Raw genomic sequence first — 14,741 nt, 5'->3', positions numbered from 1 at the left:
TGCAGTAGTATCTCATTGAGACTTTAATTTGCATTTCCCTGATGACTGATGATGTGTTCTCACGTGCTTGGCCATCTGTATATCTTCTTTCGTGAAATGTTCGTTCAAGTCTTTTGCCCATTTAAAAATCTGGGTCCAAATACTAGCTTAACCAAATACTGTAATATAATTATAATACTATTGGGAAGGGATGGTGAGTCAAGAGAAATAACTCCTCATTTAATATAACTGAATAGAAAGTCAGTAGATATGTCTAAAATTGAAGAATCAATACATATATCATTCATCAAACATTAAAAAATATATATAAGATGTGTAAATGTCCGAAGAAATAGCTAAAAGAATAGAAAGTTTTTGCTTCTGGGGAGGAGAACTAGAGTTGGGAATCTCTATTCTATTTTGAGCTTCTTTGGTATTATTTTATCTTTGAAGCTAAGCATATGTATTACTTTGATAAAAAAACAGACTTAAAAATAAATAACTTACTGAATCTATAATCACTGAGTCAGGTGTTCTTCCAGTGAAAACAAAATTCAGTTGCTTGGCTGCTCTGACCAAGGCTCCTTCATCTGTTTTAGGAAAACAGGACAAAGCAAATATACAGTGAAAAAAAAATTACCCCAAATACCAGAGAAAGACACTATTGCAATCTAATTTTCTGCTTAATTTTAAAAAGAATTAAAATTCTTTTTATTCTGGCTCCTTTTACTGAAATCCACTTCTTTTAAAATTGTATGACAATGCCAAAGGAATGAGTAGAATGATCTTAAGAATCTGAGACAAGTATAGACCCTAGAGTCATATTTCTGAAGATTAAGTCTCACTGTTAGCCAAACATACCTAAGAAGGATAATTAAATATACCCCTTGGTCCAGCATATTCTCTGGAAAACTTTTCTCAAAATGAATGATGCATAAAAAAATGAGGAACTCCTACATTTGCCAACAACATGGATAGACATGAAGGCATCATGCTAAGTGAAGCAAGCCAGACAGAAAGAGAAAAATACTGTATGATCTCACTTATTTGTGAGATCTAAAGGGAAAAAAAAGAAAACAAACCCCAAACTCATAGAAAAAGAGATCAGATGTGGTTAGCAGAGGTGGAGGGTGGGAGAAGGGGCAACTGGAGAAAGGTGATCGAAAGGTACAAATTTCCAGTTATAAGATAAATAAGTCCTAGAGATACAGTGATATATGTAAATTATTTCTTAATAAAACTGGAAAAAATGAATGGCATGAAATTGCCTTAAGTTTTATCCTTTTCTTCCTAAAATGTTTAATGTAGAAAAACTAATACTATTAATGTTGAGGGGTCAATTTAAATGGATATAAATGAACTGATGCTTTGTTGTATTATATATTATTTACTTACATCACCCTGTTACATCAGACCTTCTTGTTTCTTAGGGAAGGGTGTGGGACAAAACATTCACATAGTTTCTATCTTAATGATATGAGATGTATCTTATGGATTTTAGGAATTTGGTACATTCTACAAGGGAGCAGGTGCTGGTTGATAATACAGTTTAAAACACTTATTAAAAAAGTTCCCCAAAGTGTGTTCATTCTTTCCTGAAATCTTACAATCATCAAATTGACTATTTACCCAATTTTTCATTGAAAATAAGCCTAAGTATTAAATAATGATAACTGTGCTAATACATATTTTATGGAATCCCTTCAAATGTGTAAACCTTTTCTCATCCAAATAAATACACAACGAACTCCTTGATTATCATCTCCAAGAGAAGACAGCAAAATTGGTATTCTAAAATGCGTACTATTTAAGCAAACAGATCTTCCTTTTCCTGCCTGCTTATGTGCAAAAACAGTTTATGACTAACAGTTTATGACTAACAGTTTATTCTTAGTTATTTATAAAGAAGGGAGAATTTACTATGTGTATATATAAAGTACCAGTTTTCTTTTACTTGTGTGAATTTTGTTATTCAAATTTACATGTAATTTATGTCATATAACAAATGTTACACAAAGTTACATATTTTAAAATATATATATTTAATTTTGAAAGCCAAGGTTTATCTAATTAGTAAATAAAATTTGTAATCTGAAAAACATAACGTTTATTTTACTTCCTCAAATTAAATTTTTCTGAACAATCTCAAATTTCAGAACAATTTTCCAGCAAGAAATACATCACATTTGCTTCATTTGTACCTGGAGATGCTGCCTGGTAAATAATCTTATCACCTTCCCGCTCTGGTACTGCTGTGTGACAAACTGCCATCATTGTAAGAAATTCACATATTATAGGTGCAGTTGGCTGTAAGAAATAAACACATAATTTAGCCACTTTCGTTTAAACATTTGACACTAATGATAGTAATACTACTTTATGCATATTTACTAAGAGTGCAGCTGTTAAATATTGAAGGTGTGGAAGTCAAGAAGCCAACAACTATTATGAAGAAAAAATATTTTTAACTAAAATCATTCATTCTTGCACCCTCTCATTCCTTTTCTAAACATTTATATAAGACCACTTTGTCTTGTTAAATAGAAACCGTACAGCGAAAAAGGCAGATATGGTTGAATCTTGTTATTAAGGACGGGAAAGAAATTCTAAAATGTTCATTTACCTGGTTCTAATTCCTGATCAGATCTATATTTTAGGCATCTACTCTTACTGTGGTTCCACTACTTTGGGCTGAGGTGACGGTGGCAGGGGATTCCTCTGTAAGGTTTGTCTTCTCTTTTTGCAAAAATGGCAACCTTAACCTGATACACGTTTTACTAAATAAAAAAGGATTGATTGAGAAGTCCTTTGTACAATGGACTCTCATGGCCTGAGGAAGACAAGATCCTTTCTGCAAGAAAGCAGTCAGATTTTTAAAATTAAACATCTTCTGGTCTGGTTCCTGATGAAGAAAAATGTCATTCGAATTAATAAAGGAAAAATATTCCTCTATGCTCTTGGACCAAAAAAGTGAAATGACTGGAAAGGTAAATCAGAACATTATTTGAAAAAAAACTGTGTTAAGCCTCAAAGAGCAGACAAAACAGACAAGGTCCCTGATATGTGAAGCTTTGACTAGTGGGGAAAACAGAACATAAATAGTACGCAAGCATTATTTATTTATAGTGTGAAAAGAGCTTCAAAGGATAAATGTGCAAATATCATATAATACGATATAGGCCAGTCTGTGGTTGTTCTCATGACAATGTGATTTTTAAGCTGCTGAAGTTTTAGCCTCATGAAGAACTAAGCACAGTTTTCCAACAAGCAGGAATCACACATGACTGAAAAGGTCCTAAAGGAAGAAAGAATGAAGTGTGTTTGAGAAAATAAAAGAAAGCCAGTGTAGCCTGAGGAGAAAGAAAGGAAGGGTAGCTCCACGTGAGGCCGAAGACTTAGGCAGGGGCTGGACCATGTAACTTTGTAAGGTGAGAGGGAAGCCCTCTGGCATGGTTTTAAACAGGCGAGTGATGGGACTTGATTTACATTTGCATCATTCCAGCTGCCACGTGCAACAAGAACTGGAGGGGATAAAAACGAAAACAGGGAGAATGGTTAGGAGGCTGCTGTAATCCACCTGGAGGATACCAGTAGTCTGGACTGAGGTAGAGAAAGTGAGAATGAAGTGAAGAAGACATTTAGGATATATTACAGAAAGTCATATTGACAAGGGCTTAGTGACTCATTACAGATCTGGAGATGGAGGGGAGGGAGGTATCAAAAGCAACCCTAAGTTCCTAGAATGAGTAATAAGACAGTTAGTTGATGGTGCAATTCATTGAACCTGAGAACACAAGAGGGAAGAGGTGGGCCTAGGTCTAGATTTTGTGCATCTGGAAGCACATGCTTTGTTGAAGGCAAAAATAACCACATGGACACATTGCTAGGGCCCTGCCCAGGGGCAGAGGCGGTAAGTCTATCAGTGCTAGGAAGCGACTAGGTTTTGGGGTGATGAGCATGAGTTCAAGTTCTGACACATTGAGCTTGAAGCGATTGTGAGAAAAAATTGGGGGTTTAAACTTAGGAGACCATATCATTTGATCGGATGGAATTTTAGTTAAGTATCAGTAACTTTCATAAGTGGAATGTTCACATTGGGTGGCAGATGTCCGAAGTTCTTATTGTATAGATTAAGCACTGGCCAGTAATTCTGAGCAGGAAATTCATTTCTACAGATGTTTTGAAATTGTTAATAATGAGTTGTCTCATACAAATAGAGCTCTAGAATTAATATATAATATTTTAAAAAAACAGAATGTTGATTAATGACAATTGTTAAAACTAAATTTCTAACAACCATGAATTCATGTTGGCCAAGTAAAAAGAATTTAGAGATAACAGATTTTGCTAATTATTAGAAATGATCATGAAACTAAAAAAAGGAATATTTAAACATGGAAGATAATTCAGAGAAACACTCATTAGTTTTCATTTATTAATGAAAAGATAATAGTATTATGTTGCTTACATGATTATTTTGGAGGTTTTCCAGCAATGATGAATCACTAAATGTTTTTTCATCTCCAAACTGTGAGCTCTGCCTAAAGGGGAAAAAAATTGGAGCAAACTTGGTTCATTTATACAAGCCCACTGATCTGTTTGTAAGTTACTATTTTTTTAAATTTTTGAATTTTATTTTATTTATTTTTTTATACAGCAGGTTCTTATTAGTCATCCATTTTATACACATCAGTGTATACATGTCAATCCCAATCTCCCAATTCATGCCACCCCCACCCCCACCAGCCACTTTCCCCGCTTGGTGTCCATGTAAGTTACTTTTAAAATAAATCATTATGCCTGCAAACTCTTAATAGATTAAATATAATTTAGTCTGCACTTCTAAATAAGACATCACAGATTTCATGACTGAATCATAAAATATTTTCAAACATTTAAAAATGTGAAAGTCTTTTGCAGTGTAATGAGTCTTTTACAGTTCATTTTCCTGGGGTAAAATTATGTTGTAGTCACATGAAATTCAAAAAAATTAATTTAAAAAAAGTAACAAAACTGCTGAAATACCTGGAATTGAAAATTTCTACTTCCAAAATTTTTCCAAGTTTAAAAATTTTTGAGAATTAATGGAGGTATTATAAAAAATAATATCCTTTTACTTTAGCCATGAGAAATTATTTGAAGTGACTAATACCACATGATTATCATATGAAACTAAAATATGAATAAATTGTTTACATATTTCATCAATATCTATCACTAACAAATACCTGATATATTTATGTACATATCACATTTACTCTGCATATAAGGAGAACAAACCATAAAAGTGCATGGGGTTTTGTGTTGTGGTTGTCTTCAGATCAGCAAACATGTACTCCATATGAAACAAATCAAATCAGAATTGCCTCTATAACCTAGCTATTACTAGTCTCATAGCCATGCGATTTAATATCAAAATGCTGAGATTCGAAGGAAGGACAAGAAACATTTACGTGGAAGTGTCAAACCCCAAAGTATACTTTTCAATGTTCAGTGAAAATATATAGATCTAAAGCTTTTGTGCACAGATGGAAATATCAGAAATCGCTGAGGAAAAAATAACATGTTCAATACTAAATAATTGTAATCCAGAAAGCTTTTAATCACAGTTTTTACAGGTTACAAAGAGTATTATCAGTGTCAGTGTCCCAAATATCAAGAGTTTCATATTTTAAAGCCAGCTGCTTGAAAGGAAGGAGAAATCATTAAAAAAAAAAAAAGAATGTGAAATAATTGAACATAAACCATATTGTCAATATATGTATTTTACCCATAAACCAAAGAAGGAAATTAGAGTGTTTATAGTAAAATATGTCTTTATTTACATGTAATAGTCTGGTCTATTAATTCTCAAAATTGTAATATAATTCAGCTTTATTAGCATGTAGTAGATCAGAATTTTCAAAAACATCAGTGGGAGGCAGAATAAACACATTATGTTTTATTATTATTACTACTACTATTATTTCTCCTCCTCTAGGTTTAAAGATGAAAGGAAAAAAATCCAAGAACTTTTAAACAACTTATCAGTGGGTGGACAGAAAAAAATTAACATACATTTCTCCTCCAAGTAATTATCATTTCTTAAAAATAGTTAATTATTCAAGTCTCTATAAAATTTCCCTGTTATTTATAAAATGTATTATTAATAGTTCTTAGTTATACTTCCTCACTTATTATTAGATAATAATTATTGAAATGTCAAGGAATATTCACAGTAACATCTTTCATGTGGAGATCTATTTTCCCTCTAAAGAATTCCAGGCTAAAAGCCTTTATAAATCTGAAGATATGTCTTATTAATCTCACCAGTAATTCTTTCATTTCATAAATCACAACACAATTGATAAAACTTGCAAATGTATTTATAACAAATAACACTAGATATGCAGTTGAAATATTTATTAATACATGGACACATCCTGCCCTCTATTCATCAGTGAAGCCTTCTGACAAGGATAATGCTAAATAACTCTTCTTCCAGGAAGCAGCTTCCTTTCCAGGATCATAAAAACCACCAGCAATTCATCTGCTAATCACATAGCCTGGGTTGGATAACTCAGGCATGGAGCTCTCGCTACCCCTCTCCAAAATCTCACAAAATGTTCACTTTTAGTAAAAGTAAACAGATAAAATTAGGAAGCTCGAGTCATTGCAAAATAAGGACCAACTGCATTAAATGTAAAATAGTTTTAACTGTTAGTGGACAAAGCTACATGAATCTGGAAACTGCTCACAAATAAAAGTGCAAGCCAACACCTACATTTTGTTAAAATTTTCCATAGAAGTTTTCAAGTGACACTTTGCCTCAAAAGGAGACAAAGAAATTATGGTGTTTTGCAAAAAGTAATAAGGCAGGAGTTGTAACATTAAGGTAAAGAGAAAACTGAGCAGTTAACCCACAATGTCATATAATTTGCAGCTTCTTGTAGGCTGATTTAAAAGCTATGATACATTGTAAATAATTATTTCCTGACCATCCTAATACAAAGAATCTATTTTTATAGCAATTAAAATTGAGAAGATTCAGAATTTTATGAATAAATATAAATTAGAATAAATATGGCCTAATGAGTATTAGTGGGAGCATGTGGGATCTTAGTTGCCTGACCAGGGATTGAACCCTTGCCCACTGCATTGGAAGTGCGGAGTCTTAACCACTGGACCGCCAGGGAGGTCCAGTATTAGTTAATTTCATACATGACAGTGTGGACTATGAAATCATGTCAACAAGAGAGTCATCAGAAAAAAAGGAAAAAAGCTCAAGCCATACCTTTTACCTTAAACCAATGGGTGAATGACTTAATAAAAGTACTAAAGTGAAAAATAATTATTTTTAACTAAGTTAAAAAATAACTTAGGAGTAGAAAAGGCCTATATTATACATGATTCAGAAAACAAAAAATTAAAAGATCTGACTGTATAAAGCTAAAACATTTCTGCATAGCAAAAACTATTGCAAGCTAAGTCAAAAGTCAAAGGACAAACTGGGAAAAAAAAATATTTCCAACACATATAATGAAGGTTATTTCACTTAAAATAAAAAGGACTCGTAGAAACCAATAATAAAACAATCAACAATGCAGCAGAACAATGAGCAGAGGATATAAACACACAGTTCACAAAGAAGGAAATCCAAGTGGCTTTAAATGTACATTCAATTTTACCTCATAATGAGAGAAATGAGATTTAAATTTATGAATTTGGCAGAAATAAAGTTTGACAGCTCTGCTGCTATGACTATGGGAAAACAGTTAAACCATCTATCATTGGTGAGAATGAAAATTGGTGCAATTTCTAAAAAGGGATATTGGCAATTTCTATCAAAATTTAAAATGCATGTAATCCTTTGATCCAGAAATTCTAGTTCTAAGAATTTACACTACCTGGTGCAAAATGCTGTACGACCAAATTCATTCTTTGCAGCGCATTTTTAATAGCAAAAGGTTAGAACTAACCCAAAGTTTATTAGGATTGTTGCTTAAAAACACTGTGGTACATCCACATAACAGAACGCTATACAAAAAATGGGAGGCTCTCCATGGACTATGGACAAATCTCAAAGATGCACTATCAAAGGAAAAGCTGGTACAAAACAGTATGTATAGTATGCTTCACTTTCTATAAAAATATGAGAGAAAAAAATACATGCATGTATATGCGTAGAGTAGATGTGGAAGGATACACCTGAAATTGGTTACATTGGCTGCCTTTAAGGGGGGGAAATGGAGGTTAGAAGACAGGTAAGGGAGGGAAACCTTTCCCTCTTTATATCCTTTGAACTTGTAACATGTTAATGCATTATGAACTTAAAAAATAAATCAAATTTAAATTAAAAATAAAAAACCACAACAAAATCCATGTCATAACAAAATCCAATCCTGTCAGCTGAAATATATACACATCCTACATACAAACTAAATGTATACCGTATATACATATACACGCTACACACATGCACACATGGGAAGACAAAGGCAGTCTGACTGCAAAGCACTGTTTTTTTTTTTTTTTTTGCGGTACGCGGGCCGTTGTGGGATCCCCCGGCATGTGGGATCTTCCCGGAACGGGACACGAGCCCGTGTCCCCTGCATCAGCAGGCGGCCTCTCAACCACTGCGCCACCAGGGAAGCCCCAAAGCACTGTTTTTTTTTTTTTGTTTGCGGTACGCGGGCCGTTGTGGGATCCCCCGGCATGTGGGATCTTCCCGGAACGGGACACGAGCCCGTGTCCCCTGCATCAGCAGGCGGCCTCTCAACCACTGCGCCACCAGGGAAGCCCCAAAGCACTGTTTTTTGAAAGGATCTACACCTTCTGCTTTTGAATGGTGCTACTGTTCCAAGTCAAAATTCCTTAAAGGGAGATTTTCAGAAATGAATTTGTTATTTAGTATCAGGTCCAGTCAAGTCCAAGAATATGAACAAGCGATTGAATTCAATTATAATATTTTTGTTAGACACTGGTTTTGACCAAAGTAATGAGATCTGCTTTTCTGTGTGGTTCAAAGTATTTCTGAAGGGAATTATAAAAGAGGAGTTCCCAAAACGTTTTGTGAAATGGTTGCTTCATTGGAATAAATAAATTACCTGTCAAAGTGACTACTTTGAAGACCAACACTAATTTGGATGTGTTAGATCTCATTATTATACAGTCACACCTGGAAGAATGCTTTAGTGAGCCTAACGATTGCAGCAGAATAAATAAATACCACTCATTCCATACGTAATTACAGACCAAAATGAAATGAGAAAATAAGACCAGAAAATGGTACTATCCACTGATACCGTGATAATACTAAAAACCACAGTGAAATGACTAAGCACAGAACACTTTAAGGTAATCCTCCTGGAGAATCACCCTCGCTAGCACTTACTTAAGGAAAAACAATAACTATCAGAAAGAATAATGAGAAACCATACCAAATAGTTAAGAGAAAGTGAAATAATATGATATTTGGGATTTGCCTCAAAGTAATAGTGAGGGGAAATATAGACGAATTGAAATTGGATTTGAGTACGTATTATTGAAGTGAGTGAATGAGTACATCTGTCTCCTTCTGTTTATGCTTGATATTTTCCACCAAAAAGTTAGAAAAAGAAAAAAATGCAATGAAATATACAGTTTTAGAAAATAAGCGCATCTTAGGGCTGCATGGATGTTGATAATAAGCAGATGTTTTTGTGCATTCCTCTAAATATTGATACTATCTGTCTAGAGAATGATAGTTTTTTAATAGAAATGAACTAATCTATAAGGTCATATGTTAGCTGATGGTACTTGGCAATAATAAGAAACCCATACCAATTCTGGAGTAAGTGGCTACTGGCTGGGAAATGATTTCATCTCTGTAAACTATTTATACTAATAGATTTAAGTGAGTAGAGCTACAGCCATCATCCAATTATTTTTAATGTCAAGAAAGTGTTTTTGAAACATTATAGATTTGCCTTCAAATTTGACTAAATGTAAATATGTTAAATAATCTATACACACTTAAGTGTTAACTGTTATGTGTTTTTTTTTTTGTTTTTTTTTTGCGGTACGCGGACCTCTCACTGTTGTGGTCTCTCCCGCTGCGGAGCACAGGCTCCGGACGCGCAGGCTCAGTGGCCATGGCTCACGGGCCCAGCTGCTCTGCGGCATGTGGGATCCTCCCGGACTGGGGCACGAACCCGTGTCCTTTGCATCGGCAGGCGGACTCTCAACCACTGAGCCACCAGGGAAGCCCTGTTATGTGTTTTTTAACTTGGTATTTTTGTGGCAAATATGGTTCACGTAGGGTAGTAAAATATATAGTACAGGCTGCAGGTTTTATATGTGGAATCAATGAACTTCACATTGAAAGGGGAAGCTGCTGACTGTCAGACAAGAATAAACTTTCAGATTTTGGATTAATATAGTCAGCTACACTCTCCAGTTTATCCCTGAAGACGAGCAGCATGAAGATATGGCCAGGTACCTGGAGAGTAGGATTCAACCAGGATAACACTTTCAATCTTGGTTTCACTGGCAACATGAAACCAAGTGTATCAGATTAGGTAGATGCCAGATTTAGGATTGTGCTAAGCTGTGTCCCCCCATGCTAACTTTTCTCAAGTCAGTCAAACTTTACTTGCTCTTTCTACCTTAACAAAACAAGAAAGAAAGAAAAAATAAAATAACAAATAGTAAGGATACCTTTTGCTCTAAAAGCAGATATTTTTGAAGCCTGTTGGATGTAATATAACCAGCACCTACTTCATAACCAGGCTGAGAGAGGTTTTAACTCTTTCTCCCATGTTTACTGGTTGTATACTTTGGGGCAAGTTACTTACTAGCTTCTTTGCCTAAATTTCACCAACTTTAGAATGGTCATGTCAATTTTAACTCCTCAAATATGTCTTGAGAAGATTGAGCGAGAAACACCAGAGCTAAACTTTCTGTGGGCTTACTATGTCCAGACACTATTCTAAGCACTTTAAAAACATAATTCACTTAATCTTCACAACCTCCCTATGATGTCTACATTCTACCAGATGAGGAATCACAGGCATAGAGGTTTGGTAATTGGTTCAAGGGCACCAGTAGGATCAGGATGTGAACTTTGGTAGTCAAAACCCGAAGTCTGTATCCTTGACAACTGTATAGGACCAAGGACACAACTAAAGTTCAAGTAGTATCTGTTCCTTCATCTTTGCTGCCTACAGGTAACTACTGGATAGATCGGGAATCCAAGTATATATTTAAAATAAAGCTTACTTTATTAGAAAGTTGGCAAAAGCCTTCCCTTTAATTTTAAAAAAGTATCATTAATATCTAAGTTTATATGTAACTGCAAGTGGAATGGTACAAAAATTTATGAAAAAGCTGGCGTTTTTTAATTTGGAGTTACCTACTTTAGAATACCAAATTTCCCAAAAGGGTGTTTTACAAAAAGAACTTGTTAAACAGATAAAATAACATCTTCTCTTTCCAATAGTGATAAAATCATGAAACCTCTATTGAAAGCACGATATTTTAAATGACCTGAATAAACAATTTTTAACATTTCCATCCAATCTTAAGAAAAATATGATGAAGGTAATTTCCTTCTCTTAATATGTGAGTTACCTTAGAAAAAAATATATTAATCCTACACTCATGAACAGTGTTTAAAATTAATAGAATTATGTTAATTCTACAGAAAAGCAACAAGATATAGTCAAAATTTTAACTACGTTCTCAAAAGATTAAATAAAAGGGAATATCTACATCATTAAACTTGAGTTACCCACCAACAGGAAGATGCTTTGGCACATTTAAAAAATACTAAAAATTATTTGGTTGTGGGTAGGTGTCAAAATGTATGATACTCCAAGCAATGAGCTTAAATATAATGATTCATCAGTTATCACATGAACCAAACAGCTGCCTCTGTCATTAACCCTAGGTAGTATGAGGTTTACTGCAAATTGTTACTGAATTTCCACTTTACTGAAATAAAATCCAAGTTGAAAAATATGGCTTAATCATAAAATACATGTGTAATCTGAAAATAGAAATGTAACCACATATAAAGCCATGTTTTCTAGAGTTACCAGCATTAAAGTAACCTGTTTTCTGAAATTTCACTTGCCACCAAATCATGATAAATTATCAAAATAAACTTATACCATTCTAAATAAAAATGTAAATCCATGGGGGGATTTTAAGGTAAGACAAAAAAACCCAATACATACTGAAATTAACCCTATAAAATGCTGTATTTAACAATTCTAAAAGTAATTCTATTCCAGTTAACTCTAGTCCTTGGCAGCATGGTTTTCCAACATTTGTTCCAGACATTTAATTTTAAAAAATGTTTATCTTCCAGCCTCTAAACAGATTTAGTAAATTAACAAAAATAAATGTAAAGGAAATTTTCCACTCTGTGGGTGTGTTTCAGTAGCAGCTTTTTGTAGCTCTGTAGAGTATGTAAATAGTGGCAGAAGGTGGCAGTGCTGAGCTAAAAAGAAAAAGAAAATTTCTCGAGCTGTAGCTGAATCTTAGGTAGTCCACAGCCCAGGGACTCTGAGTTGATCATTACATATTTTATTACAGATACATAGCTCTATAAAACTCTAGCAAGCCTAAACTTTGAAAGAAATGTTTATAAAATGACTAAAGGTTATTTGATAGGAAATCAGGGATATTCAACAGATTTTAAGGAATACTTTACAACGTTGTCACCCTGCCTGGTCAGTAATTTTTTCAAAAGTAGTGAAATGTGTCTAACAAAACAATAAAATGCAAACCTTTTAAGGGGATCTATGAGACAGAAAGGTCCATGCAGCTTACCATTCATCAGGAGAGCAGCCATAATCCTCAGGTTCAGGGACATGGCTTCAGAAAGCAAGAGGAGGGACAGAAAGAAAGGACAAAATAATCACAGAAAGGCTGGAAACATAAAAGCATGAATAAGGGAAGTACTGAGAGACAGATCTTGAAAAACTTAAGAAAATAAACTTTTAGTTAATTTTGAAAGAATGGCAGTTAGTACAGTAAGTATGATTTATGGTAACTAAGCAGATTTACAAAGTTATTCTTTAACTGGATAGTCAACTTGCTCCTTCACCATGAAATTTCTTGATTTTATGCAGAGAATTCAGTATTCAGTAGGAAATATTGAACTTAATAGTTTAAATATACGCTAAAGCCAATGGAAAATTAATCACATATTGCATAATCAGAATAAATGGTTTAATGAAACGAACATGTTAATACCTAAGAACACAAACTATCACACTGATAAAATCTGCCAAGTATTGAAAACATTTCAGAAGTAAAGCTGACTACCATGAGGGGATGGTTCTTTTTTTTTTTTTTTTTTTTTTTTTTTTTTTTTGCGGTACGCCGGCCTCTCACTGTTGTGGCCTCTCCCGCTGCGGAGCACAGGCTCCGGATGCGCAGGCCCAGCGGCCATGGCTCACGGGCCCAGCCGCTCCGCAGCATGTGGGATCTTCCCGGACCGGGGCACGAACCCACGTCCCCTGCATCGGCAGGCGAACTCTCAACCACTGCGCCACCAGGGAAGCCCGAGGGGATGGTTCTTTAAAGAGTTATATTAAAGTAAAAATCAACTGCATTGGTATAACTAAAGGGGACCAAGCAAAAACACTGTGTCAAGGTTCTGCCAAGTCGCACTGCTGTTGTACAGCAGCCCTGGATCTCATACCTGGAGAGGGGCTTGTACTTCTCAACTCAGGCAGCTTTTGAAAAGCCTCAGAGCTCAAGGCTAAGGGTCGCTCTCCCTGGGTGTGGTCCAGCCCTGGCAGATGCCGAGAGCTATTCAGAATGTGATGAGGTGAGCAGCAGGCGACTCACATACCTGTTACTTATTCTGTCTGCATGAGTTTCCCCAAGATCATTGCTCCAGTGGCTCTGGTGTGTATGTTCTGTTTGGTTATTTGCCTTTGTGGGTCAGTGCTGTTATATCTGCTTGGTAAGTTCTTTACTTAAGCCAACTCATTCTTGATCTCAGCCTTAAGCATCACAGTCCCTGATCTCCCTGATTAGATCACCCTCCTCCCTCACTCCCAATCACAGGCTTACACAGACCTTTCTACTGTGCTATGATTTTATATTTGTCTGTATGATTTCTTAACTATATCCATTAACCTCCAATTAGACTATAAACTTTAGGAGGGCAGAAGCCATGTCAACTTTTGCTGATCATTAAATCTCCATCAGCTAACAAAGTGCTACATACATCTAAAGCACTTTGTTGAGGCATGTGAATGAACAAATGGTGTTTACCCAACTTTACCCACCAGTCATGGTGAGCAGTAAGATACATTTATTGGTTATAATACAGACCTTGGGACTAACTATTTTGATAATTGTGAGGTTTCTCATGGTGAACCTCTTCTCAGTGTTAAAGAAGTTGCTGATTCTTTCAGTAAACATTGCTAAACAAAATATTGTGAAATGAAGCTACTCACATACTGTTTTCATATATAAATAAAGATTGCTTTTAGGAACATTTGGTTTTTACTTAAAGGGAAAATGTCAATGAAATGTTTTTAATACTGATTAAAATGACTTGCCCATACAAAAAATATTGTTTAGTTTGCTTCACAGAATCTTTTTTTTTAACCTTAGAGATGGTACTCAGTTCATCAGCTCATTCTAATAGTAAGATCTAAATCATCAACAAAGATAGCACTTAGGACTGTAGTCTAGAACAGTCACTGTATCGCAAATTCTAGCTACTAAACATAAAAGCCTCCTCACCTTTTCTGGCATTCAAGTAACTGTGATAAAAC

The 14,741-nt window shown here is 34.8% G+C and overlaps 1 protein-coding gene across 4 annotated transcripts in view; it reads right to left on the bottom strand.

Annotated features, from left to right (window-relative positions):
• ATP8A1 (ATPase phospholipid transporting 8A1) overlaps nucleotides 1–14,741 on the bottom strand; it is a 235,545-nt gene that overhangs the window by 134,026 nt on the left and 86,778 nt on the right. For all 4 annotated transcript variants that reach the window (XM_024731618.1, XM_024731619.1, XM_024731621.1 and 1 more), the window contains 3 exons: nucleotides 4,448–4,520; nucleotides 2,181–2,286; nucleotides 487–569 (listed from right to left, as the gene is read on the bottom strand). In XM_024731618.1, coding sequence (XP_024587386.1) covers nucleotides 487–569; nucleotides 2,181–2,286; nucleotides 4,448–4,520 — 262 coding nt within the window. The remainder of the gene's footprint in view (nucleotides 1–486; nucleotides 570–2,180; nucleotides 2,287–4,447; nucleotides 4,521–14,741) is intronic.

Source organism: Neophocaena asiaeorientalis, unplaced genomic scaffold (genome assembly GCF_003031525.2).
Source record: "Neophocaena asiaeorientalis asiaeorientalis breed wild unplaced genomic scaffold, Neophocaena_asiaeorientalis_V1.1 scaffold39, whole genome shotgun sequence".
Lineage (NCBI taxonomy): Eukaryota > Metazoa > Chordata > Mammalia > Artiodactyla > Phocoenidae > Neophocaena > Neophocaena asiaeorientalis.
The sequence above is the reverse complement of the archived record's forward strand: the minus strand, read 5'-3'. Positions and strand labels throughout refer to the sequence as shown.